Genomic DNA, 24121 nt, shown 5'->3' on the forward strand with positions numbered 1-24121 from the left:
CCAGGTGGTTTATGGGAAGCAACTTAGGCCTCCACTTACCAGTCATGCGTCCAGTGTCTCCCCAGCCGCCCAGATGACGGCACAACAACTACAGACTCTCAGGACAAGCTAAACCGCGCAGCTGCCGCTGCCAAGCGCACAGCTGACCGCCACCGACGCCCGGCACCCATGTACTTGCCAGGAGACCGGGTATAGTTGAGCATGAAGAATATTCATCTTCGGCTTCCCTCGAGACGCTTCGCCCCCAGATTCTGTGGTCCCTTCCGGATTGCAGAGCGAGTAGGTCTTGTGTCCTACCGATTGAGGTTGCCATCCTCACTCCGGATCCATGACGTCTTCCACGTCTCGCTGTTGAAACCTCTGGTTCTCTCCCGTTATCATCGCAAGCCTCCGGATCCTACGACTACCCCTGTCGCCGAGGATCCCAAGTTCCAAGTACGCGAGGTACTCGACGTACGATTCCACAGTCGCAGATGGGAGTATCTCCTCGCCTGGGAGGGTTGCGGTGCCGAGGATAACACTTGGGAACCCAGCCGGAACATCCTGGACAAGTCCCTTCTCCGCCAATTTCATCTGGAGCATCCGGATAAACCTGGTCCACTTAAGAGGGGCCATAAAGGGGGGGGGGGGGTACTGTTGCGGTTTCGACCGCTTCCCCTCTGATCAGGCTCAGAACTGCCTACCTCCGCGCCAGCAACCGTAGGTTCCCGCATGGCCCAGGTGCCGGAGCTCTCCCTGCTCGCCCATCTTCCACGTGGTGGACGCCATTGCTGACTCGTCCTTCACCGGCCTCGCTCGCGCGCGCGCGCGCACAAGGGCACCCGTCTTGAGCGTCCTGCTCCCGGAAGCCCGGCTCCGCCTACTCTGATGAGCTCACGCCCAGCTCCCAATATAACCGGCGCCCAGCCGTTACTCAAGCGCCTTGCAACGAGGTTCCCAACTGCTTAGTTGTTGCCAGTTGCGCTTCCTGATCGTCTCCGCGTTCTGAAGACTCCGGTTTGCCTCTGACTACGCTTCTGCCTGCTGCCCGCCAAGACTCCGGTTTGCCTCTGACTACGCTTCTGCCTGCTACCCGCCAAGACTCCGGTTTGTCTCTGACTACGCTTCTGCCTGCTGCCCGCCAAGACTCCGGCTTGCCTCGCACTACTCTCCAGCCTGCCAGCCCTTTAACCAGGCTACCCGGGTCGCAATCCATTTCGGGCCTTTCTTCTGTGACTCTCAGACTTTCCTGGTAGGCTTCCGGCCTGTTACTGGACTTTTGTCTCTACTTCTCACTGCAGCTCCTAAGTCCCAAGGGCTCGGGCTCCTCCCGGGGGGGTCCCGGGCTCCGGGTGAAACCTAGCCAGCCATTGTCTCCGCCTCCCGGCCTGCCCAGCCATTGGTAGGCCGGCCCAAGGTTCCACCTCCTGCCTTCCGATCTGCCTAAACCAGAACACTTATATACTGTCATTTACCTGCTCTCTGACTGCCAAGAGTGATTGTCTCACGTAACTGTTTCAGTGATGGATGTCTCATGATAGGATAATAATCAAAATAATCCAGATAAGCAATCCCACTAATCCCACTGATTTGTAATGCTACTCCTTTTGGAAGCAAGAGGCACTGCATGGAAACAAATGCCAGATATTGAACACTTCCAATAATCTGACCTAGCTCAGATCTCAAGGGGGCTGAATAATAGGCCAGTGACTGTAATATTAGACCTAGTTATAGAATAAATTAATCAGAGGAACAAAAGGGATAAAGGAGGGGAGAAGGAATTTTGTGATGCAGCATCCTTTACATCGACATCAAATTTGACTAAAGAAATAAGATGGCCACACATCTTTCATATAATAAATTAAACAATTTCCCAAATATCCTGCATCACCACCAGTGACCTGTCCTCACTTGCTGCCAGCTTGCAGTAAAATAACACCTTTAATCTATGCCAGTCTCTGTTTCTTCACAGATTGCACCATTTTACATCTTGAAGGCATCAGGTTCACTCCAGACATGTACAGCAGGCATTAAAACACAGATTGGCATAACGCTACACTGCTACCCAGAATGTCCTTCAGTGCTGTCTTCTGATCTCTCTGCTATCCCTCCAGCCACAGGCTCTGCAGGCTTCTCACAGGACTATTCCCAGCTGGAGTGGTTGCTCTTGGTCTATCACAGTCTCGATCCAACAGACCCTTGCTTCTCTGGTCCTCCTTAGCAGTTCCTTTCTACCTACCTATCTCCTCTGCAGTCATCTCCTCTCCCCTTAAGAGAGACTGTTCCCTCTAAGTAACTCTTACCTGGCTCTCCCAATTACCCTCACATTGCTCTGTGAGCTCTTTCCTCCTCCTGGCTGGCTTCGGGTTCAGGCTCTTTACCGCTACACTTCTCAGCAGCCTCCTGTTTCCCGGTTTTCTTGGAACTAGGATGCCCGGGGGGCTGTTTCCTGTTTCTTTCTTTCTTAAAGCAACCTGACCTCAGGCGTTCTCTTTATACTGCTTTCTCTATCTCTGGCTGATTACTTTATCCCAATATCTGGGCTGTTCCTGACTATGGGGCTGGTATAATATGACCTGCAGTGGAATTGGTGATAGTTGTCTGCGTGTATTTTCTTTAGAGTGCGCGGCAAAGGCAGGTAACTCCCTGGGATGTCATAAAGGGATGACATGCAAATGAGACATGTGCAGAAATTCCATGCAAAGCAAGTATCCGCGCAGATATGTGTGCTGAAACTCATGATGAAGGCCCTATGCAATAAACCACTCATAAATACACATTAATGTGGTGATCCGTGATTGATTCTTGGTTGAAAACCTTTAAGGCAGTAGTGAGTGAGTGGTCCAGGAATGGGACTGAAGGTGAGTAGAGCAATGTCTAACTCCTTCATGGTCTGTCACCGACCGCCTGGAAGCTATAATGGCAGATGCCAGTGAGCGGGGGAAATGCAGTAGAGATTTGGAAGGGACTACAAAAGCATTCAGCGTTTCTGACATGTGCCTGGTCCATCTCCGACCTCTCTTCTGGCTTCTGCCTCTTAATTTTTCGACCTCCAGACAGGCGCATACACTTAACTCCTGCCCTGATCCAGCGCTAAAAAGCCTACTTGAAAAAATTTTCACTAATGCCAGTGTGGCTCTCTCCATTGCCCATGAATAGTTAATTGCCTCCTTTGCATGGACTTGCGCTAAACCAGCCGTGGCTTTTTGAGCGGGTTTGTGCATGCGTTTTTCGTGCTAATCTCATCATTACGTACAAGTGTAGAATTGGTGCAGAAAAATGCGCGTGATACCATGCGCAGAATCCCGTGGAAGGCCTACTGCAGCTTATTACATCTGTCCCTATGTGAGGTGACCACCTCTCACACCAACATTTGTTGTCTCTCAGGCTTTCATTTCATTTTTTGTGTAATTCTTTGATTCTATCTTCTTGTTCTTCACAGACTTTGTTCTGCTTTCTTCTCTTCTTTTTATCCAGAATTCTTCACTTCTATCTGTGTTTTTCCAGTTTTTCTTTCTTCTCTAATATTTGATGTTATGTCCCATTCTTGTTCTTCTCTCTCTTTATCTTTAAAACTTTTTCTTACTTAGTTTTAAACACTTGTTTCTTTCAGTCATGGGTATCCTGCCTCTCTCTCTCTCTGACCTCTTTTTTTCTTTCTTTATTTTTTGGTTATAGTCCATTTCTGTCTTTATTTTAATTTTGGACTCTGTTGACATTTGATCTTTTCCCTTGCTTCTTGTCTTTGAGTCATCTTCCCAGTCTTTCTATTTTTATTTTTGGTCCACCTGTGACCTCTTCCTTTTGCAAGACTTTTTCTCTCACCCATGCACTTGGCCTTATCTTCCCTGTTTGCTTTCCTCCCTGTCCCACTTTTAGTTTTCTGTCTTATTCCACTGTGGCTAGCAACTTCCTCCTCTTTCACAGCAAGCATTGCTCCCTGCTGCTAAGGAGAATTTCTTTTAGTAGTGCCCTAGGACAAAGTTGAAAAGGACATGGTAGGACAGGGCAGAGTGAGGCAGTAGCAGCAATTTGAAAGGACTTGTCTTTTTCTGCTGTCACTTTGCTTTCTGTCTGCTGTAAGCTGCTAAGGGTCATCCTTTGGCTACAGTTAGGCAGGGCTGTATAATATAATAAAGTCACGAGCAGAGAATGTTCTGTGTTATGTTTTTGAGTTATTCTCTTGCTGCCCTCTTGCAAGGGTTGGGGAGGGAAGAGCTACTGAAAACAGGAGGTCTCCTGAAACTGCAAGAATAGAATGTGCTGACAACCAGTCACTGAGGCTTTTCTTCTTCTTTGTATCCTACATAAAAAAAAATAACACTAAAACGCGTAAATTGTTGTTGCACATACTAATTTTATTATTTCTGTCCTGGGATAGAACTAAAGTCTCTGAAATCCTGAAATGAGGTTAGTGCTAGTGCAGTTTTCTGCTGTTCCTGCAGATGGTTTTATCCTTCTATCACTTTGCAGGCTTTGTTTTAAGGGGGAAGGACCCTGGCATTAACCCTTAATGTAGTGCAGAAATATAACAGATGCATTAGTTCTGGAGTAAACTGGAATATTTGCCACTTGTGATACTTTTTTTATTGAACCAGCAAAAAAGATGGTATAATACTTGAACTTTGAAGCTAAATAGGGTCCTTTATCAGATGTGGCTGAAAGGAGGATGTGTTAATACCTGGAGAATGTTAGGAGACAGGAAATATCACAGCAGAGGTCCTCAGGAAATGGCAAGTGTGAAAAGGATTACTAATTGATATTAACTGATCTTCACTTGCCAGCCCCTGACCCACAGTATTCTGTACTTTAGCCTTGCTGACAGATCCTAAGACAGGAAATGGTCTTGTAAGTTCATTTACTAATATATGTTTTTGTGCTGGTCCAATAAGGTATCCCTACTTAATACAGTTATTCTGGTTAAATTTAAATAATAGATTGCAACGTGATCCCTTGAATTTCAGTGATAAATAGGAATACTTTCAACAGTACTTTTATATAGAAAACTCATTATTTTACTCCTTTAAATCTGCTGTTTGCTGATTCGAAAATCTTCTTTAAAATTTTTGCTCTCTTTAGAAAATTTGCAGCATTAACCTTGAAAACTATTCAAGAGAGCTTAATTGCAGTCCGGTTGATGCAGGCACCTGATTCTGGACCACAACTTCAGGAGCCTTTTTAACAAGAGAGAAAGGAACAAGAAGAAATAGATCTTGGAACTGAATGCCAAGAGCATTGTGAGTGCGCTGCTGTGACAGCCTAGTTCCATGGAGTTAGTGTTTGAAAGAGGGGAGGCATCACATGGGCAGCTTGGGCTAGCTGTTTGGTCTTTTCAATCAAACCCAAGCTGCAAATAAAACATGTCCAATAAAAACAGGAGAACCTTTAGAGGGTAATTTTCACTCCTCTGGGTAAGTCAGCACATACATGCACAAGTTGGTGCACATGCCAGGATCCCCTGCTGCATAACTCTACTTCTGCAATGGAAGACGTGTATGTTTTAAAATAAAAAAAAATCAGAGCTAGTCAACGGCGTTTGAAGGGTAAAAGGGTGGAAGGTTAATTAGGGGAGTTAAGAAGTCGCAAGCCTTTACCTGGGTGAACTGGGAACAGACTGGGTAAACTGGTAATTGCATCGGCAGGCATATCTAAAAAAGTCCTGCCACTTTCGCAGTAGAGCCAGCATTTGTGCGCACAAGCAAGCATCCATACAAAATTGTGCACATATATACGTGTATACAGCCAATTTTATATCATATGCACGTATGTTATTAAATGGCTGCGTCCATTCATGCGAGCCACCATACACACATACATGTATGCCCACATAGTTGTTTAAAAATTACCGTCAATAATTGTAATGTGAGCTTAATGGCCCTGAGTTACATGCGGAGGCAGGTATTTTATAAAGAATGCGCACACTCCACTTATGAAAATACTTACTTGTGCACCTACTTGCAATTACCAGTTTGCCAACACTCCACAAGTTCACCCTGATCCCTCACCCTGAGCCCCATCACTTAACCCAGACTTCCCACCAAAAAGTGCAAAGAACAAGTACGATTTCACTTTCATGCCTTAATTAGCAGGTGTAAAAATGTACAGAAATGTTGGTAATGTATGCATGTATATTGCTTACAAAATAGCATCTTGCCTCAAGCAATCCTTTTACCCTGTTAATATACATGTGTGTCACCGCAAGTATGCATGTAATCGAGATATTTCTAAAATAGCATATATGTGTGTACAAGCTACTTACATACATATACACCAATTTTATGTGCATAACATCTGCATAACACTTTGAAAATTAGCCCCTTAATGTGTGTCTATATTTGTATAAATACTGTACTGCATATTTCACAGAACTTGTTTTTTTTAAAGAATTTTTTGAAGGTATAAATAAACATATCGATAAAGATGAGCCAGTTGATATAGTATATTTGGACTTTCAGAAGGCAATTAACAAAGTCCCCAATTGGAGACTTCTTGGGAAATTGCAAAGTCATGGGACAGGAGGCAGTATTCTCTTGTGGACTGGTAACTGGGTAAAGGTCAGTTTTCCAAATGGAGAAAGGTTGTTAGTGGAATACCATAGGAATCGGTACTGCTGTTTAACATATTCATAAATGATTTGGAAAAGGGAACAACTAGTGGGGTGATCAAATTTGCAGATGACACAAAGTTATTCAAATTTGTTAAAATGGCAGCAGATTGTGAGGAACTGTAAAAGGACTTTGTGAGACTAGGACATGGGCAACTGAATAGCAGATGAAATTTAATGTAGAAAAGTGCAAAGTGATACAAATAGGGAAAAATAATTCCAATTACAGATATTTGGTATTGGGAATCATTACTCAGGAAAAGGGCCTTGAAATCCTCGAGGACAATACGTTGAAATCCTCGGCTCAGTGCAGTCAAAAAAGCAAAAAGAATGTTAGAAATGATCCAAAAAGAATAGAGAATAAAATGGAAAATATGCGAGCCACGGAGTGACTGTATCGTGAGTATTTATTTATTTTATTTACAGTACTTATAATCAGCCTATAATGAATCATGCTAAGTGCAGTACATAGAAATTAAAATAATACAGTACAAGAAACAATACATGTACATGTACAGTTGGTAGCAAGCGATACACCCTGCCAGCATGGATCCTTGGAAGACTTTCAACACGCCTTCCTGTAACCCAGCCCACCTCCCCCCTCCACTCCTTAATCCCAGCAAGCTTCCCCCTGCCAATCCCCCTTATTGACACTGCATCGCTTTCGTATCCAGTTTACGGTTTGTATGTATGTGCCACTTATACAGAGCACTCTATATCTGACTCAAGGCACTTCCAGTATACCCTTAAGTATACTTCGTTAAACCTCTGCCTCTAGCTACTTCAGCTCCCAAGTTCCCACAACCTTGTTTTATTGTAACTTTGCTTCTTCTTCAATGTTAATGTTATAACCCCCTTGTTCCCTGTAAACCGATATGATATGATCTGTATCATGAATGTCGGTATAGAAAAGAGGTAAATAAATAAATAAATAAATACATCAAATCAATATCATCATTAAAACATCATTAAACTATTATTAAAAAATAAGACATAAAATTAAGGCCATACAGTTAAAAGACTTTGAAGAGGCCTTTTTATGGAAAACTCAAGTCAGAATGACCTTAAGGTCATCCGGTAAAGCATTCCATAACTTTGGGCCAATTGATGAAACTACACAATTGAGTACTTCCTACAAATTTAGTTCACGCACATGTAGTACCTCAAGTAGGCATTGGGAAGATGACCTTAATCACACATTGGAACAAATTTCTTAAATAATCTTGCCAAGTAACTTGGAGAGGTATCATAATTCAATTTCAGTATTGTGTGCAATTTTGTCACCCCATATCAGGAAAGACATAGCGAAAGTAGGAAAAGTGCAGAGAAGGGGCTACAAAAATGATAAATGGGATGAAGCATCTCTCCTATGATGAGAGGCTCCGCAGGCTAGGGCTCTTCACTTGGAAAAGATGCCTGAGAGGGGTCATGATACAAGTTTATAAAATCACAAATAAGGTAGAATGGCTAAATGTAGGACTATTACCCTTTCAAATAATACTAAAACTAATAGCCATCAGATTAAAAAAAAATCATAGAAAGAATTATTTCACTCAGTGCACTATCAAACTGTGGAATCTGTTGCCAGAGGACATGAACAAGGCGACTAGCAGAGCGGGGTTTAAAAGAGGTTTGGACAAGTTTCTGGAGAAAAAGTCTATAAACCATTATTAGCCAGGTAGTCTAAAGAAAGTTATTGCTATCCTTGGGATTGTATAACATGATTTAGTTGTACTATATGGGATCTACCAGATATTGCAACCTAGACTGGCCACTGACTGAGACAGAATGCTGGATTTGATGAACCTTGGTCTGACCCAGCATGGCAATTTTTATGTTCACTAAAAATGCAACATTTATAAAGCGAAAACACAAACTGGTGGAGATACAGTGAGTCATTTCATTGTTATTGAGCTATTCAAATGCGGAGAAAATATCTGTGCAGGAGGTCTCAGTATCTAACTTGACAAGTCAGTTGGTTGGCTAAATACTTGTAATTATTCATGATGTTTTGCAAATTGTTACACCCATTCAAGTGGCTAGTCATATTTTACATCTTGATTTTATACTTGAGCAGGATGGTAGAATCTTGGTGTCCTTATTAAATTTGGCTATAACATTAGTTCTGTGATCTGATTATTATATGATTCAGTTTGATCTAAAACATAGTGGGGTAGATTTTAGAAAAGTACGCCAGCACGTACTTTTGTTCGCGCATCAGGCACAAACAAAAATACGCCAGATTTTTAAGATACATTTGAGCACCTTGTGCGCGCCGAGCCTTGCGCGCGTTGCCCGTTCCCTCCGAGGCCGCTCCGAAATCGGAGCGGCCTCGGAGGGAACTTTCCTTCAGCCTCCCCCCACCTTCCCCTACCTAACCCACGTGCCCCCAGCCCTATCTACACCCCCTACCTTTATTGCGAAAGTTACGCCTGCCCCAGGTAGGCGTAACTTGCGAGCGCCGGTCGGCTGCCGCTGCACGATTCCCCGGCCCGGGAGTGATTTCGGAGGCCTCGGCCACGCCCCCAAAATGCCCCCGGGCCGGAACCACACCCCAAACATCGTGCCGCCCCCCGACACGCCCCCCCTAGCAAAGCCCCGGGACTTACGCGCGTCCCGGGGCTTGCACGTGCTGTAGAGCCTATGCAAAATAGGCTCGGCGTGCGCAGTGGGGGGGGTTTAAAGGGTTACGCGCATAACTTACGTGAGTAACCCTTTTAAAATCTACCCCAGTATTTTCAAATGTCCTAAAGATGTTGTGAAAATTGAATTCAGACGTGAAAGATTGATGTTGAGAAATTAGTTGAGTTAGTCCAACTGCCAGATTGGCTGTCTCCATTAGGATCAGTATCTACTTTTGTTGATTTATGGAATAGAAATTAGCAAGGACATTTGATCAAGTAGTCACATTGAAAAAGCATATAGCATGAGGACAGCAGCCTTCTTTTTGGTTTACTGAGAACATTTCATCCTTAAAACCATTAAGCCATAAACTGGAATGCTGCTGGCACAAATCTGATTTGGTCTCTCAGAAATGTATTTACTTGGAATTTATAAAAGCATATAAAGAAGTTTTTATTTTAGCAAAAAAAAAAAATGCTGGTTATGTGATCAATTTACAAGGTCTAAGAACTGTGCTAAAGAGTTGTTTTTGGTTTATAATTCTCTTTTGCATGTTTGATACTGGTGTCAAAACCGAGAAGGTCCCTGAAATTGATGCTGACTCTTTCGCACATTACATTTCTGATCAGATTAAGCAGGTTTGTCAATCAGTAGCTGATGGCACTGTATTGAAGACTGGTGATTTAAACATAGATATAGGATTCACTGAAATTTGGGATGATTTTCAAATGGTAGAGGACCCATTGGCTGAATAAATGTTGAAGAAAATGAGGCTAACTTTTGAACAATTGGACCCTTATTCCTCACATTTAATAATGGAAGCTGGCCTGAGAATGCATTTGTGCATTGATTCGTTAGGATACTGTAATTAATATTGCCTTTGTGGAAGGCCTAATACCCAAACCCCTGAAAATGGCATTGATCTGTCCTCTGCTAAAAAAAAATCCTCCTTCTTTGGACATTAATGATGTGATGAATTTCAGACCTATGTCGCATTTAGCATTTCTGGAAAAGTTGATGGAACATGAGGTCTTGCAATAACTCTTGTCCTTTCTGAGTGAACAAGATCTATTAGATCCATATCATTCAGGCTTTTGAAAAGGATACAGCACAAAGACATCTGGTCTCTGTTACTACTAATGAGTTATATTGTAACTTGGACAAGGCTGTGATCATAGCTCCCCTGGATCTTTCTGCAGCACTTGGCATGCTTGACCATAGTCTTTTGCTGTAGAAGTTCCAGGGCATTGGGATTAGAGGCAGGGTCCTTTCTTGGCTCTGTTCTTCTTCACAGATATGACACAGTTTGCCATGTTGGGAAAGAAAAACTCCAACAATCCCCTTTAGGGCAAGATTAGGGAAAAGCAGTGTTAGAATTGAAATCAGTCCTATTGAAAATTCATACTTGGGTGAAACAGAAGAAACTTAATCTGATCCAACAAAAAGGGATTTATTGTGGGTTAGTAGGAATCTGAAGCCTGAGCAGGATCTTAACATCGAGCTGGTAGGGATCTCTTTAATTTTGCAATCAGAGATGACTAACTTGGATGTAATTATGGATTCCATTTTGTCAATAAATGCCCATCTCTCTGGGGCTGCAAAACTGGCATTTGACAAAGCATAAACTGTACTTATTGTAGCCTCTGTTGCAACCTACAGATCAATGCTGTTCTGTTTTATTTGGACTACTGCAATGCACTCTTTGTAAGATTACCTACAGGTGTGTTGCAGCAGTTCCAGTTGATTCAAAACGCTGTAGCATAGATTGAAAATTAAGCTGTGGGCATAGGGCTTAATTTTCAAAAGCATTTACATGCTTAAAAATGGGTTTTACATTGCTAAATTAAATTCACTTAATCTGTGTAAATGGACTTTTGACAATTGCTATAATATATGCTATTCAATTGTCAATAGGTTTTATCTGTGTTAATAGCAATTAACACGGGTAAATGGCTAAAATTGTATGTCACATTTTACATGCGTAACTCCTTTGAAAAGTGAGCATATTACCACCGTGTATTGTGCAATCTTCAATGGCTTCTTATACTTTGGCGAGCTACATTTAAGATTGCCTGTTTTGCCTTTAAGGATTTAAAAAGCAGTGGCCCCATATACTTGCATTCCCACTTAGTTTCTTACATTCCATCTCGGCCTTTACAGTCTCAGCATGAAGCATGGCTTGTGGTCCTCATATATCAGAGCTTTTATGTGTTCTGTGGCATCCTTTTGGAACACTACAGTTTCCTTGCCAGCCAGAGAATAGCTTTTTGAAATTCAGGAAACTGACAAATAAGCTTTTAATTGTTTGGGTAATTTGAAGGCTCCATTGATTTAAATCCAAATTAACTTGGGGATCTGCTACCCACACAGAACACTGTTTTGATGGAGTGGCTATTGTTTGTTTTAATATGCTTTGTATTTTTAATTTGTTGATGTTAGTGTTTTTATTTTACTTTGTATTTTCAAATTCTGTCATTGTTGAAAGGCAGACTACAAATATTTGTAACAAATAAATAATGAATCTGACAATATCTTATGTGGCTGTCACACTGGTAGTCATCTTTGCTCTAAGGGGGTAATTTTCAAAAGGATTTACGTGCATAAATGTCACATAGTAGGGATGTGAATCGTTTTTTGACGATTTAAAACAATCGTAGGATATATTTTAAATCGTCAAAAATCGTTAGAGCGGCGATACAATAACAATTCCCCCGATTTATCGTCAAAAAATCATAAATCGGGGGAGGGGGAGGGTGGGAAAACCGGCACACCAAAAAACCCTAAAACCCACCCCGACCCTTTAAAACAAATCCCCCACCCTCCCTAACCCCCCCAAAATGTTTTAAATTACCTGGGGTCCAGTGGGGGGGGGGGCCCGACGCGATCTCCCGCGATCTCCCGCTCTTGGGCCACGGCTGCGTTAATAGAAATGGCGCCGGTGGCCCTTTGCCCTTACCATATGACAGGGCAAAGGTAGCGCCGGCGCCATTTTGGTTCCTGTCACCCGACGTCACGAGTGCAGGAGATCGCTCCCGGACCCCCGCTGGACCCCCAGGGACTTTTGGCCAGCTTGGGGAGGCCTCCTGACCCCCACAAGACTTGCCAAAAGTCCAGCGGGGGTCCGGGAGCGACCTCCTGCACTCGTGCCGTATTGCCAATATTCAAAATGGCGCCGGCGCTACCTTTGCCCTGTCATATGGTAAGGGCAAAGGGCCACCGGCACCATTTCTATTAACGCAGCCGAGGCCCGAGAGCGGGAGATTGCGGGAGATCACGCCGGGACCACCCCACTGGACCCCAGGTAATTTAAAACATTTTGGGGGGGTTCGGGAGGGTGGGGGATTTGTTTTAAAGGGTTGGGTGGGTTTTAGGGTTGTTTTGGTGTGCCGGTTTTCCCGCCCTCCCCCGATTTACGATTTTTTATGATTTTTAAAAAAAACAAAACATGACGATCAGATTTCCCTCCCCCCCCAGCCAAAATCGATCGTTAAGACGATCGATCACACGATTCACATCCCTATCACATAGTATTGTAGCAATTTTCAAAAGCTACAAAGCTTTCGAAAGCATAAAGTGCACTTACGTGGATAAATGGACAGTTTAGTGGCATATATCGTAGCAATATTCAAAAGCCCCCTTACGTGGTAAAGTGCATTTACACGTGCAAAACCCATTTTTTAAGAGTATAAATGCGTTTGAAAATTGTGCCCTAATTGTATAAAACATTAAAATGTCTCCTCTGTGCATCTAGGTGGGGTTAAACCTTGTGCATTAAACTGCTTGGCCGAAGGTTACAACTTTTACACTGAGCGTGCCCCTGCTGTGATAGATGGAACCCGCTGCAATGCTGATTCGCTGGATATCTGCATCAATGGAGAATGCAAGGTTACAAAGATTTCCTTTTATTAGCATTGGATCTCTCACCAGTAGTGTATTTCTTGTATAGTATAAGGAAATACCACAACTCTGCAGACATTTCCATGAAGGTGTATGGAGAGCTGGTTATGACTATGGAATTCTTGCCAAAGTACTGAAGTTTAAAAGCATCATCTTTTACTGTTACTTCCATGCTGTGTAGTAGGACTTTGTGAATAGATTAGAAATAAAGCTGAACAAAGAAACGTTCCCTGTACTCACATCTGACTAACATCTGTCAGGTATTATGTAACTTCAGGAATGAGCTTGTGAAATGCACAATATTTCTCAAAATTTGTAGCATTTATTGCAGGTTTTTCATCAGTATGTTCTTTAACAAATAAGTTGCATTGTTCATGAGGTTTGTTGAATCAACCCCTTCCTTTATTCTGCAACACTATTCATGCACAAGCTGGGTAGAAAATAATATGTGTGAGGGATTATTACGATATCAGCCAGGCTCATGTGCTCAACAGATGCTCCAGTTGGGATATCATTTATTGTAGCTATGATATTGTACACCATGTTGAATTTTCATCAGCATTTTAAAACAGCAGTGTAACTCATGTTCAACTCATCCTTTGCTCTCAGGGAGGCAACATACATTGTAGTTTGTTTCTTTTATGTGAGCAAAGGTGGTGGTGGGGGGGGGGGGGGGGGTGTAAGAATAGACTCTCCAGTACTTTGGAAGAATAAATTCCTTGATCTTGATGAGTGGCCATTTTGCATAATCTCTGGGTATGCAAGCCAATGTGCTCGGACCACCTCAGGAACATATTATGTCACCTCTGGATTTCTCCCTATAGAAGTACCTGAACTCGCTCCATGCAGCTGCTGTTTTCGAGATACATGACCCTCTGGCACTATCTCATGGAGCTGAACTCACTGTTTCTGCAAGCCACATCTCTTTGGGGACAACAGTCCTATTTATAAATAGGAATGTCCCATTACTGGTCAGTTTGAAGTTCTTAGAACCCTCTTTAAAAAGCCTTAGCAGTAGGCATAGAATTGGAGCAGATATTAGGTACAAATCCCAATTGTTCATATTTGCAAATGTAGCTCCATATACACAACATTTCTAATAGAAAAGTATAGCTTATGGTTGTCGTGTATCAAGTTCATGACAAACTATGCCTAGGGCCCTCTAACTCAGTAGCTCTCAATCTTTTTTCTGTCGGGACACACCTGATAGATGGTTCTCACATGCGTGACACACTGAAACATGACAGTTACAAGACTAAATGTTAAAGTATACTTTGCATCCACAGGAACTCCACCCTCCGCCCCTCAGCAGAACTAGAACATTCCCTGTACAATTCATCATACAAAAAAAGATATTATGGTGTTATTTTAATAACAGCACACAACCCAGTTCTTTATTGAACATAACCATTTGTGCCTTTATGTAAACCATTGTGATGGTATCTAACTTAACGACGGTATAGAAAAGATTTCAAATAAATAAATAAATAAATAAATAAATAAAATAAACTTCCTCTACTACCAGTCACAATAGCCCTACTTATAAAAAGACAGCAGTTCACCACCAATGCATGTCCTATTGAGAAAACACAGCAAATAAGGTGAGGTATTTTACTAGCCATGCTAGTTAAATACCTCACCTCATTCTCACACACACAGAACTGACCTTCACCAAGTACAGAAAGACCACAAATTACAAATAGAGACAGAAACTGGAATGGAAACCCAAAAAAGCCACTCTACATTCAGTGTAAACCTGGAGAAATGGAAACAGAGATATAGCTCCTAACATATTTCCAAGATCTGCAATAGTGCACACAAACTATTCCACACAAAGTTACACCTGCATTATGGCATGCACTCAAATGGAACAATCCTACCTATTAAAAGGCAACACTATAAATATTAAACCAGGCCCTAAATTCCAATGCACCTCCAGTTAGGAAAACAGAACAGGCCAAGCTGCTATGGATTCCCACACAGAAATAATTGTAAAACTATACTAATAAATGTTTCAAAACAGCTGATGAACAGAACAACATCTAACAATTAAAAACAATTAAAAACTCTTAAAATTATTAAAAATTATCCAAAACACCAGACACATCACATAATATCCAATCATTAAAATGGTATTCAATCAAGAAAAATGAACTTAAAAAGCCTCCTTAACTTACCCTCTCCAGCAGCTTTCCTACTTTCCCTTGCAGGCCAATAGCACTCCCCAGAAGCAGCAGTGGCTGCTGAAGCTCTGTCCTCACGGTCCTCTTCCTGAGGGACCACAACCAGTCTCTGCTCCCTCTCTGACACACACACACCAGTCACACCCTCTGGACCAGTTTCTGTCTCTCACAGACCAGTCTTCTTCCCGACCAGGCTCTCTCACATGCATGCATGTCACCTTTCTCACCACTCTCCTAATCACACAATGCTCTCTCTCTCTCTTACTTACACGCAGGCTTTCAATCACATGTACGTTCTCACTCTCTCAATCACACACATGCTCTCTCTTTCACTTATACACTGGCTGGATGACTGTCTCACTCCCACTCCCTCCCTCCCTCCCCAGAGCATAAATGGTAGCTGCCGCAGCGTCCTCCAGTCCCCACGGCCCAAGCAAGAAGCATCCCACTGACCGAGGGGGCTAACTCTGCCGTCTCCCTTGCTGATCGCCAGTTGCTTTTGATTTTGCTCCAGGCCTGCGCTGCTGCTTGAGACGGATGCTGCCGCTGCTTTTCAATGCAGCATGACCTCTTCTTCCCACGCGTCCCGCTACGCATGCTCTCGCACACACACACACACACACACACACACACTTCCTCATGCCAAGGCCTCTCTCCAGTTTTCCTTTCTCTGCCTTCAGCAGCTCTGCCAGGGCCTTTCTCTCACTTTATTTCTTCAGCTGCTGGCCCCCCTCTCTCTTTCCTTCCTTCGGCTGCAGTGGTCCTCTCTGGGTCTCACCCTTTCTACCACTGCTGCCTCCACTCTCCAAGGGTGAGACCCCCCATCCCTTCCCTTTCATTCTCCCTTCCTTTCTCTCCCCACACTGCTCCCTTCTCTTTGCTCCATCCATCTCTTTCCCTCCCCCCTCACACCGCCTTTCATCCACTCCTTTACCCTCCTAACCACCTCACTCATCCCTTTCTTCCCCTCTCATTTCTTCCTTTTCTCTCTCATCCCCAATCTCTCCCCTCCCTTCCCATCCTCACCTGCTTGGTCCAGCCAGGTCTTCTTTGGTGTGTCCTTGCCTCCCAGTCAGTGGCTGTGCTCCTACAAAGTGCCCCATTGCTATTTTTCTATGGGTGAGGCTTGACCTCCCCATTGAACACTCACTAGTGGCTCGCCTGATGCCACTTTCCTTTCCTCCCCTCATTAACCCTCAGTTTCTTACCCTCCCCACTTACTCACTTACATCCTCTTCCCTTTTCCTTCCATCCCCTCTCACCTTCCCTTTCCTTCCCCTCACACCTCACACCTCACACCTCATCCACAACCCCTTCCCTCTCCCTCAGCCCTCCTCCACTCCCTCTCTCTCCTGACAAGCTTTTGCTCTGCAGATAGAGGGTGCAAACCCAGCCAGCACACCATAATTCTTTTTGCCAGGGGGGCTTGGTACGTCATCAATTTGTGCTGCCGCACCCCCGTGGAACTCTCTGCCTGCTGGGCAGTCAACAAATCATGCCGTCCTTGTCCTGCTGGTGAGGGTGGAAACTTCCCGGGCACATCTGTAAACCGCGCTGTCCTCATACCGCCGGTGGGGGTGGGAACCTCGCCAGCACAAGGCTAAACCGCGCCACTCGCTTTCACGAGCACTGCTGCCGTGCCCCTCCGGGCTTGAATGTGCTGATGGCCTGGGCAGGAATGGCAGCAGTGCTCATCGAAGAAATGGGTGCTTCTCGCTGGGCTTTAGGAGAGGGAGGGAAGAGCAGTGGGAGACCAGGAAGTGCACGACATAGCTGCCGATGCTTGGCGACACACTGATTTAGAACCGCTGCTCTAACTAATGCCAGATCAACAGGCGGATACCTTATCATTCAAAAACTTGGCACTGAAAATGTTTCTTCCATAAAACTAGCATGAAGGAATATAAAAGAAGACACAGCAGGTAACACTATAAACTTTAAAATATATCTCTTGCATCTAAAGTGTATTAAAAGACCCTGCAGTATATTTCTTTAGTATGTGTAATTGCAACATTGAATAGAGCTGTGGACCTTTCACTTCGGAGGACTCCTGCACTTTGGAGACATGCAAATGAATGTCAGCAGTTTAGTTTGTATCCGTTGAACATTCCCGCATGCTGTACAGCGTGGAGCACACAGATGGCAGATACCCTATATGGTCTGGGAAGAGTCCTTCTGTTTGCTTGCACGGCCTATAGTCACTTCACAAAAATGTATTACTGCCTTACCGAACAGAGCTTGTAAATCGTTGTAGAATGACAAATGTATCTAACAAAAGTCTAGGTTTATAATATCAGTGAGGTGTGACAGGACATTAAAATAGTTACTCTCTATTGTACATTTTAGCATTTGGTCTCATTGTTATTTCTCAGGTCTGTAGGAAAGTTGCAAAGTTTAACATCAAATCAAATTCTAAAAAGAGCAATAGTCTTAATTATTACAAGTTTTATGAATTCCCAGATTTGGATTAAAAAAAAAAAGATTTATTTTGTATTACCTTAGAAGTTTTAGAATGCACATCAGGCCGATGCAATATAGTGCACTCAGCTGAGCGCACAGCTTTAAAGGCGCTTGGATGTGTGTCCAAAACCCTTCATAGAATAAGGGTATTAGCGCGTCCAAAAAGTGCATCTAAACCAGCGTGAAGCTAATAGTGCTCGTCACAGGTAAATTTATGTTGATGAGGCTATTAACTATTACCCTCCAATGCAAAAAAAAAAAAAAAAGTGCACTCGACACACACATTTTTACTCTCAAAAATTAACGTCTGCCTCAGAGCAGGTGTTAATTCTTGAGGAGCCCCAAACGTTTACAGAAAAGCAGAAAATACTAGAGATGTGATTCGGCCGAACCTTTTGGTTTGGCCTTCGTTATCGGCCCACCACAGGAAATTTCGTTTTTCCGTGGTTCGGGCCAAATTTAATTCGGCTGCCCCCGAAACGATATCTGAAACCCGCCCCGACCCTTCCAATTTAATTAATTAGAACGGGGTTGTAAAAAAAAAAAAAAAAAAATCAAACCCACCCCAACCCTTGTTCATTACCGGAGCGCTGGCATACTCCGGGATTTCAAAGGATGGGGCAGAAGGCCTGCCCTTCTGTAATAACTCACAACTTCTTATCTTAATGAATAATATTTATTAGTAAAATGCAAGAAATGAATATATAATTAATTTGTCATAGTGCATCTAACAGCAAAGTACCTAACCTGTTCTGCTTTCTGTTGTCTCCTCTTTCTGTCTTCAAGTTACACATTACATTCTTATATACAGATTTTGCTAACAGTGTACGTTTTTTGTTTTGGGATGACTTCCTTATATGGACTAAACCTTTTACCTAAACTAATGATGTAAAAGTACCGTTATCTTGGTACGCTAGGCCTTGAGCTGGCTCCATACAAACTGCTTGCGTCTCTCATGCAAAGCCTGTTTTTAAAACAAATACACATTCCTTCTCTTGTGCAAAACTGTTCTAATTTCATTATTTAGTTATTTAATCCAGGTTATCTTCACCCTTCAAATTTTATTAATTGTAACCCCCCCAACCCTCCCAACTTCCCCAAGACTTGCCGAAATTCCCTGGTGGTCCAGCGGGGCTCCTGGGAGTATTCTCCCACTCTCGGGCCGTCGGCTGCCAGTAATCAAAATGGCACCGATGGCCCTTTGCCCTTACTATGTGACAGGCTATCGGTGCCATTGGCCGGCCTCTGTCACATGGTAGGAGCAATGGACGTCTGGCGCCATCTTAAAAAATGGCACGGGCCATCCATTGCTTCTACCATATGCCATTTTGATTAGTGGCAGTCGATGGCCCGAGAGGGGGAGATCACTCCTGGGACCCTGCTGGACCACCAGGGATTTTCGGTAAGTCTTTGGGGTGGGTGGGGGTTGCAATTAAATTTGAAGTGTTGGGGTGGGTTTGGGGTTGTTTTTTTTTAAATATGTCCTTTCTCCCCCCCCCCCCAAAAAAAAAAGACAAAATTTCTTGGTGTTTCATATCGTTTCGTCGTGGCCCCGAAACGCGATGGAATAGGAAATATTGTGGCAATATTAAGTTGGAGGAACTGAAAAAAGGAGAACCGAAAAAAAAAAAAGTTTTGCCAGCAGTCAGGTTAGGAAAACAGGCACTCAATTTTATGAGCATCCATTTTCCTAACCTGTGCATAGCCCAGGTTAGGAAAATGAATGCATAGCCACAGGTTAGGAAAATGAACTCTCGTTAATTGAGCGACAGTTTTCTTAATCCGCTGACAGTCTCTCTCCTAGGCACCTGATGCCAAGGAGGCGCTAGGAATGCAACATTTTCCCTAGTGCCTTCTTTTTACTGAGGCATACCATTTAAATATTAATTGGGTGCCCAGGAGAGATGAATCGGCGCGCATTAAGAGAGAGGGTGCTCAATCATGAGCGCCCGATTAACGCACGCCAATATTACATCGGCCTGATAGTTGTTGAAGAAAAACTCTTTGGGTCCTTCACATAAGGATAGACAAATAAGAAACTTATAGTAGATTATAGCTAAGCATTGGCATTTTCACAGTGGTAGATTTTAAAATACAAAAGACTGATTATTCTTCCCATAGTCACAGGACATGACACTGCTTAAAGAATAAAACAATAAAAAAGGCAATGTTGAGCGAAAATTAAAAAAAAAAAAAAGTCAGCACTTACTGATATATGACCCCCAATAACACCACCCTCAGTGATCCTCAGCTGTCAAAGCTGACCTGGATGCGGAGACCACTAGGGAAGGCCAGGTGCTGTGGGCTGCAGAAGGCAATGGTAAAAAAAAGCTCTGCAGTATCATGTCAAGCATGTCAGTCACATAGTGGTTTATGATCCACCAAGTCTGTGAAAAAACAGGTAAGGTACTTACCACTACCACCCCCATCACTGATATATGCAAGAGACTACTACCACACTGCATTGTGTAAATACATGTACAGGAAGATAGATGTAATCTGAAAAAGAGATATCTTGCTTCAGTTCCGGTCTGTCAGGGTCAGGAATGGGCAGCTTGCATTCATATTGCAGAAACTGACCAGTCCAGTGTTTTATACCACTGTCAGTCTAGCAGGGTTTAAATGAGTCTTAATTAGTGGTGCATATTTGCTGTTGATTAAACAGATGTTTTAGCAATTAATCAAGTGTTAGCAAACTCTGTCCAAATCTTCTTTAATCTTGAAGTAGAGGTTTTGCCTTTGGCTATTCTGCATAGATTTACACATTCTGGACTTTAACAGAATCATATTTAGGGCCATGGAGAGCTTTAGGTCAAATAAACCCTAGCCCTCAGTCAGAACGGTACTTTACAAAGAGAGCACAGTTTTAAAAATCATCATGGCCAATCTGCAAGCCTTTCTTTCTGTTAGCATTACTATAAGATCCTTTCTGTGTTTTCTCAGCACGTAGGATGTGATAATATTTTGGGCTCTGATGCAAAGGAAGACAGGTGTCGGGTCTGTGGAGGAGATGGGAGTACTTGTGAAGCCACAGAGGGTTTCTTCAATGATTCACTACCCAGAGGAGGTGAGTACAGCATACAGGGCAACACCTAATAATGTGCTTTCGTTTCAAATGACATTTCCTGTTTTGTTTCATTTCGTTTGGGAAACGAAAGAAAAACACATTTTTTTTCCCACCGTTTTATTTCTTTTTCCTTTTCACCAGCTACCAGCCTAAGCCATCCTTCCTCCTGCTGCTATAGGGAAACATTCAAGGCCTTCCCCAGTCCTGTCCCCACCCCCAAACTCCACCTACTCCAGCATTGAGATTGCCAAAGTTGATAGGGGGTAGGAGTCACTCCTGCCCCCTTTTCACTTCAGCAGTCCCACTCGGTGGGGTAAGTAGAGTTCGGGAGGAGGGGCAGGAGCCTTGAATTTTTATATTTTGGTGAGTAGGGAAGGAGTGATGGGGGGGGGGCTGGCTTTTTTTATTCTGTTTGTGTTTGGGGTTTTATTCATTTTTTCATGTATTTTGTTTCATATAAATGAAAGTAAACAAATTGCAAACCCCCCCCCCAAAAAAAAAGGAAACAAGAAAGCAAAACAAAATGGCCAAAATTTGAAGTGCACATCCCTAAGGACAAGTCTCTCACCAAATCTTGTACCTTCTTTTTGATATGAAGATTTTTTTTTTTTTATTTTCTTCATTTTTGTATTGGCTGTTTTAATCACATGGCCCTTGACATTGTCAATTTGCTATCAACCGCAAATTGACACTTTGGCTCCATAGCTGATGATTATTAATGGTATGGGGTGGAGATGGTGTCAGTTTTTAAAATTTGTATTACTGAAGGGAGCTGGATTTTTTTTTGGTGGGCCCAGGGCAGAGAATGAATGAATTGGGGGAGGGGGGGGGGGGCAGCACAGTAATTGTTCACACAGGGCAGCTAGCACCGGCCCTGGTAGAGATGCATTTTATACTTTCACTCCTCCATTGAAATGCAGTGAGTGTGAAGATCTGCCGCCATCTGGCACTCCCTGTCTGCCAGAACACAGATGGGTCTTCCGCCTCTTGTTCTACTCTGCAGAACTCCAGGGCCCACTTTGGCAAAATTTGAAAAGATACATATATAAACTTTGTGAGCCTCCCGGTTCGCCTAAAAGCCACCCTGAGGAGACAGAAGAAAAGTAACGTCGCTTCTTTCTCTAGCACCTCCGCCTGGGGCCATGCTATGGCACCCTTCAAGACTAGTTAGCAAAAGTAAAAAACAAAATAATTTTTCCACGAGCACCACAGATAAGATACAAAGTTCCCAATCTTCTTCTGAGCATCTGCCAGGGTTCCTCCCTTCCTGTAAGCAGAGGGCAAAACTTTCTTTCACGGCTTTACCTCCTGGTAGCCCTACCTCCATAAGTGTCGCCCTGGCCTGCTGGTGCACCGCCCTGATGTATCCCCTTGGTCGTCAGGTTAAAGGCTTGCAAAACCCTGCCCAACCTGAGCTTTCTTTAAAGGGTATGAGGCAGGGGTCCCCTCCTGAATGGTAACCCTCCTCAGCCCCAGGACTTACAAAAAAAACTACTGTTAATCACAGCCCTCCCCTACAGGGTAAGAAACAGTTTTCTTTCCTTTAAGTCATAGCAGTCCTCAGCACAAAGGTTGGCAAAAAAATAAAACAACAAAAAAAAATCTCATTGTTAATCAAAGTCCTCCTCTTCAGAGTAAGACGAGGTTGCGGTTTTTTTCAGTTTATTTTTCCCTTTTTTTCTTTTGTACCTTGCTCTCAACCTGAGCAGGTTTAATCAACTCCCACCTATGGTAGAGCTTGACCATGCAGGTATTAATTCCTTGATTAGCTTAGCTCCCCACAAGCTCCCACTCTTAACTTTCCCTGTTCGAAGGTGAGCTGTACCTGAATACAGGTTCTTTTCTCTTCCTCTTTTGATTCCTTTGGCTCACCCTGTGTCCGTGGCCTGGTCTATAACCTTCCCCTTCCCCGGCATGGATTGTGCCCTCCTCTTCCAGGCTTTCTCCTGCTGGTATGAACATCTCCTCCTCTTCAACTTCTGATTCCGCTTGTAGCTCCTCCTCCCCCAGGTCAGGTGCTTCTGACTTTTCGCTGGCCTCGTCGAGGTGGGACCTGCCCCCTCCTTGCCATAGGACCTTCCACGGTGTCCCTCCTGCCTGAGGAGGACCTATCCAGTTAGCTGGTCCCTCCTTCTCCCATGGGAACTCTCTCTGCCTTCACCCCGGGGTTCCCGTGAATTCTTTCTTAAGCTAGTGCTGCCCGGTACTGCCCAGGGTTGACAGATCCCCCCCCCCCCCTCTTCCTCTGATGGTCTTTGGGGCTGGGGGTGAAACCTTACTCCTTCACAGGTGCTATAGCTTCGTTTTGGGTGACTATAATTTCAAAATGGCAAAGGTTCTTTTTTTTTTTTTCTTTTCAAATGATAGGTCTGACACTCTTAGTATGGCTTATCTTGGATATTGGTCTTTGCCCCACACCATGTAACCCCTGGATTGATATTACTCTCTGCCCTGCATTTCTCTTTCAGAAGAAAAGGGTGGAAGAGCAGCTGGGGGAATCCACAAGATATCAGGAAGGGGGAAAAGTTTCAGCCTTTGGTGCGGAGGGAAAGGGAGCATACTGCAACCAGAGAACCTCACGTTTCAGCACCCCTCTTAGAGGTTTATATAAAACGGTATAACACATAGGGATGTGAATCGTTTTTTGACGATTTAAAATATCGTCCGATATATTTTAAATCGTCAAAAATCGTTAGAGCCGCGATACAATAACAATTCCCCCGATTTATCGTTAAAAAATCGTAAATCAGGGGAAGGGGGAGGGTGGGAAAACCAGCACACTAAAACAACCCTAAAACCCACCCCGACCCTTTAAAATAAATCCCCCACCCTCCCGAACCCCCCCAAAATGCCTTAAATTACCTGGGGTCCAGAGGAAGGGTCCCGGTGTGATCTTTTACTCTCGGACCTCCGTGCGTTGTAGAAATGGCGCCGGCGCTACCTTTGACCTGTCATATGACAGGTCAAAGGTAGCGCCGGCGCCATTTTGTTTTTTTGTCCCCCGACATCAGGAGCGTAGGAGATCGCTCCCGGACCCCCGCTGGACCCCCAGGGACTTTTGGCCAGCTTGTGGGGGCCTCCTGACCCCCACAAGACTTGCCAAAAGTCCAGCGGGGGTCCGGAACGACCTCCTGCCGCAAATCGTTTTTCCGTACGGAAAATGGCGCCGGCCATACGCCGAATGGCCGGCACCATTTTCCGTACGGAAAAACGATTCGACTGCAGGAGGTCGTTCCGGACCCCCGCTGGACCCCCAGGGACTTTTGGCCAGCTTGGGGGGCCTCCTGACCCCCACAAGACTTGCCAAAA

The 24121-nt window shown here is 43.8% G+C and overlaps 1 protein-coding gene across 1 annotated transcript in view; it reads left to right on the forward strand.

Moving 5' to 3' along the window:
- The window catches only part of ADAMTS6 (ADAM metallopeptidase with thrombospondin type 1 motif 6), an 894781-nt gene that overhangs the window by 606994 nt on the left and 263666 nt on the right, over nt 1–24121 (forward strand). The window contains exons 16-17 of the mRNA XM_029576285.1: nt 12957–13090; nt 20689–20812. Of these exons, the coding sequence (XP_029432145.1) occupies nt 12957–13090; nt 20689–20812 (258 nt within the window). The remainder of the gene's footprint in view (nt 1–12956; nt 13091–20688; nt 20813–24121) is intronic.

Source organism: Rhinatrema bivittatum, chromosome 1 (assembly GCF_901001135.1).
Source record: "Rhinatrema bivittatum chromosome 1, aRhiBiv1.1, whole genome shotgun sequence".
In the NCBI taxonomy this organism is placed as follows: Eukaryota; Metazoa; Chordata; class Amphibia; order Gymnophiona; family Rhinatrematidae; genus Rhinatrema; species Rhinatrema bivittatum.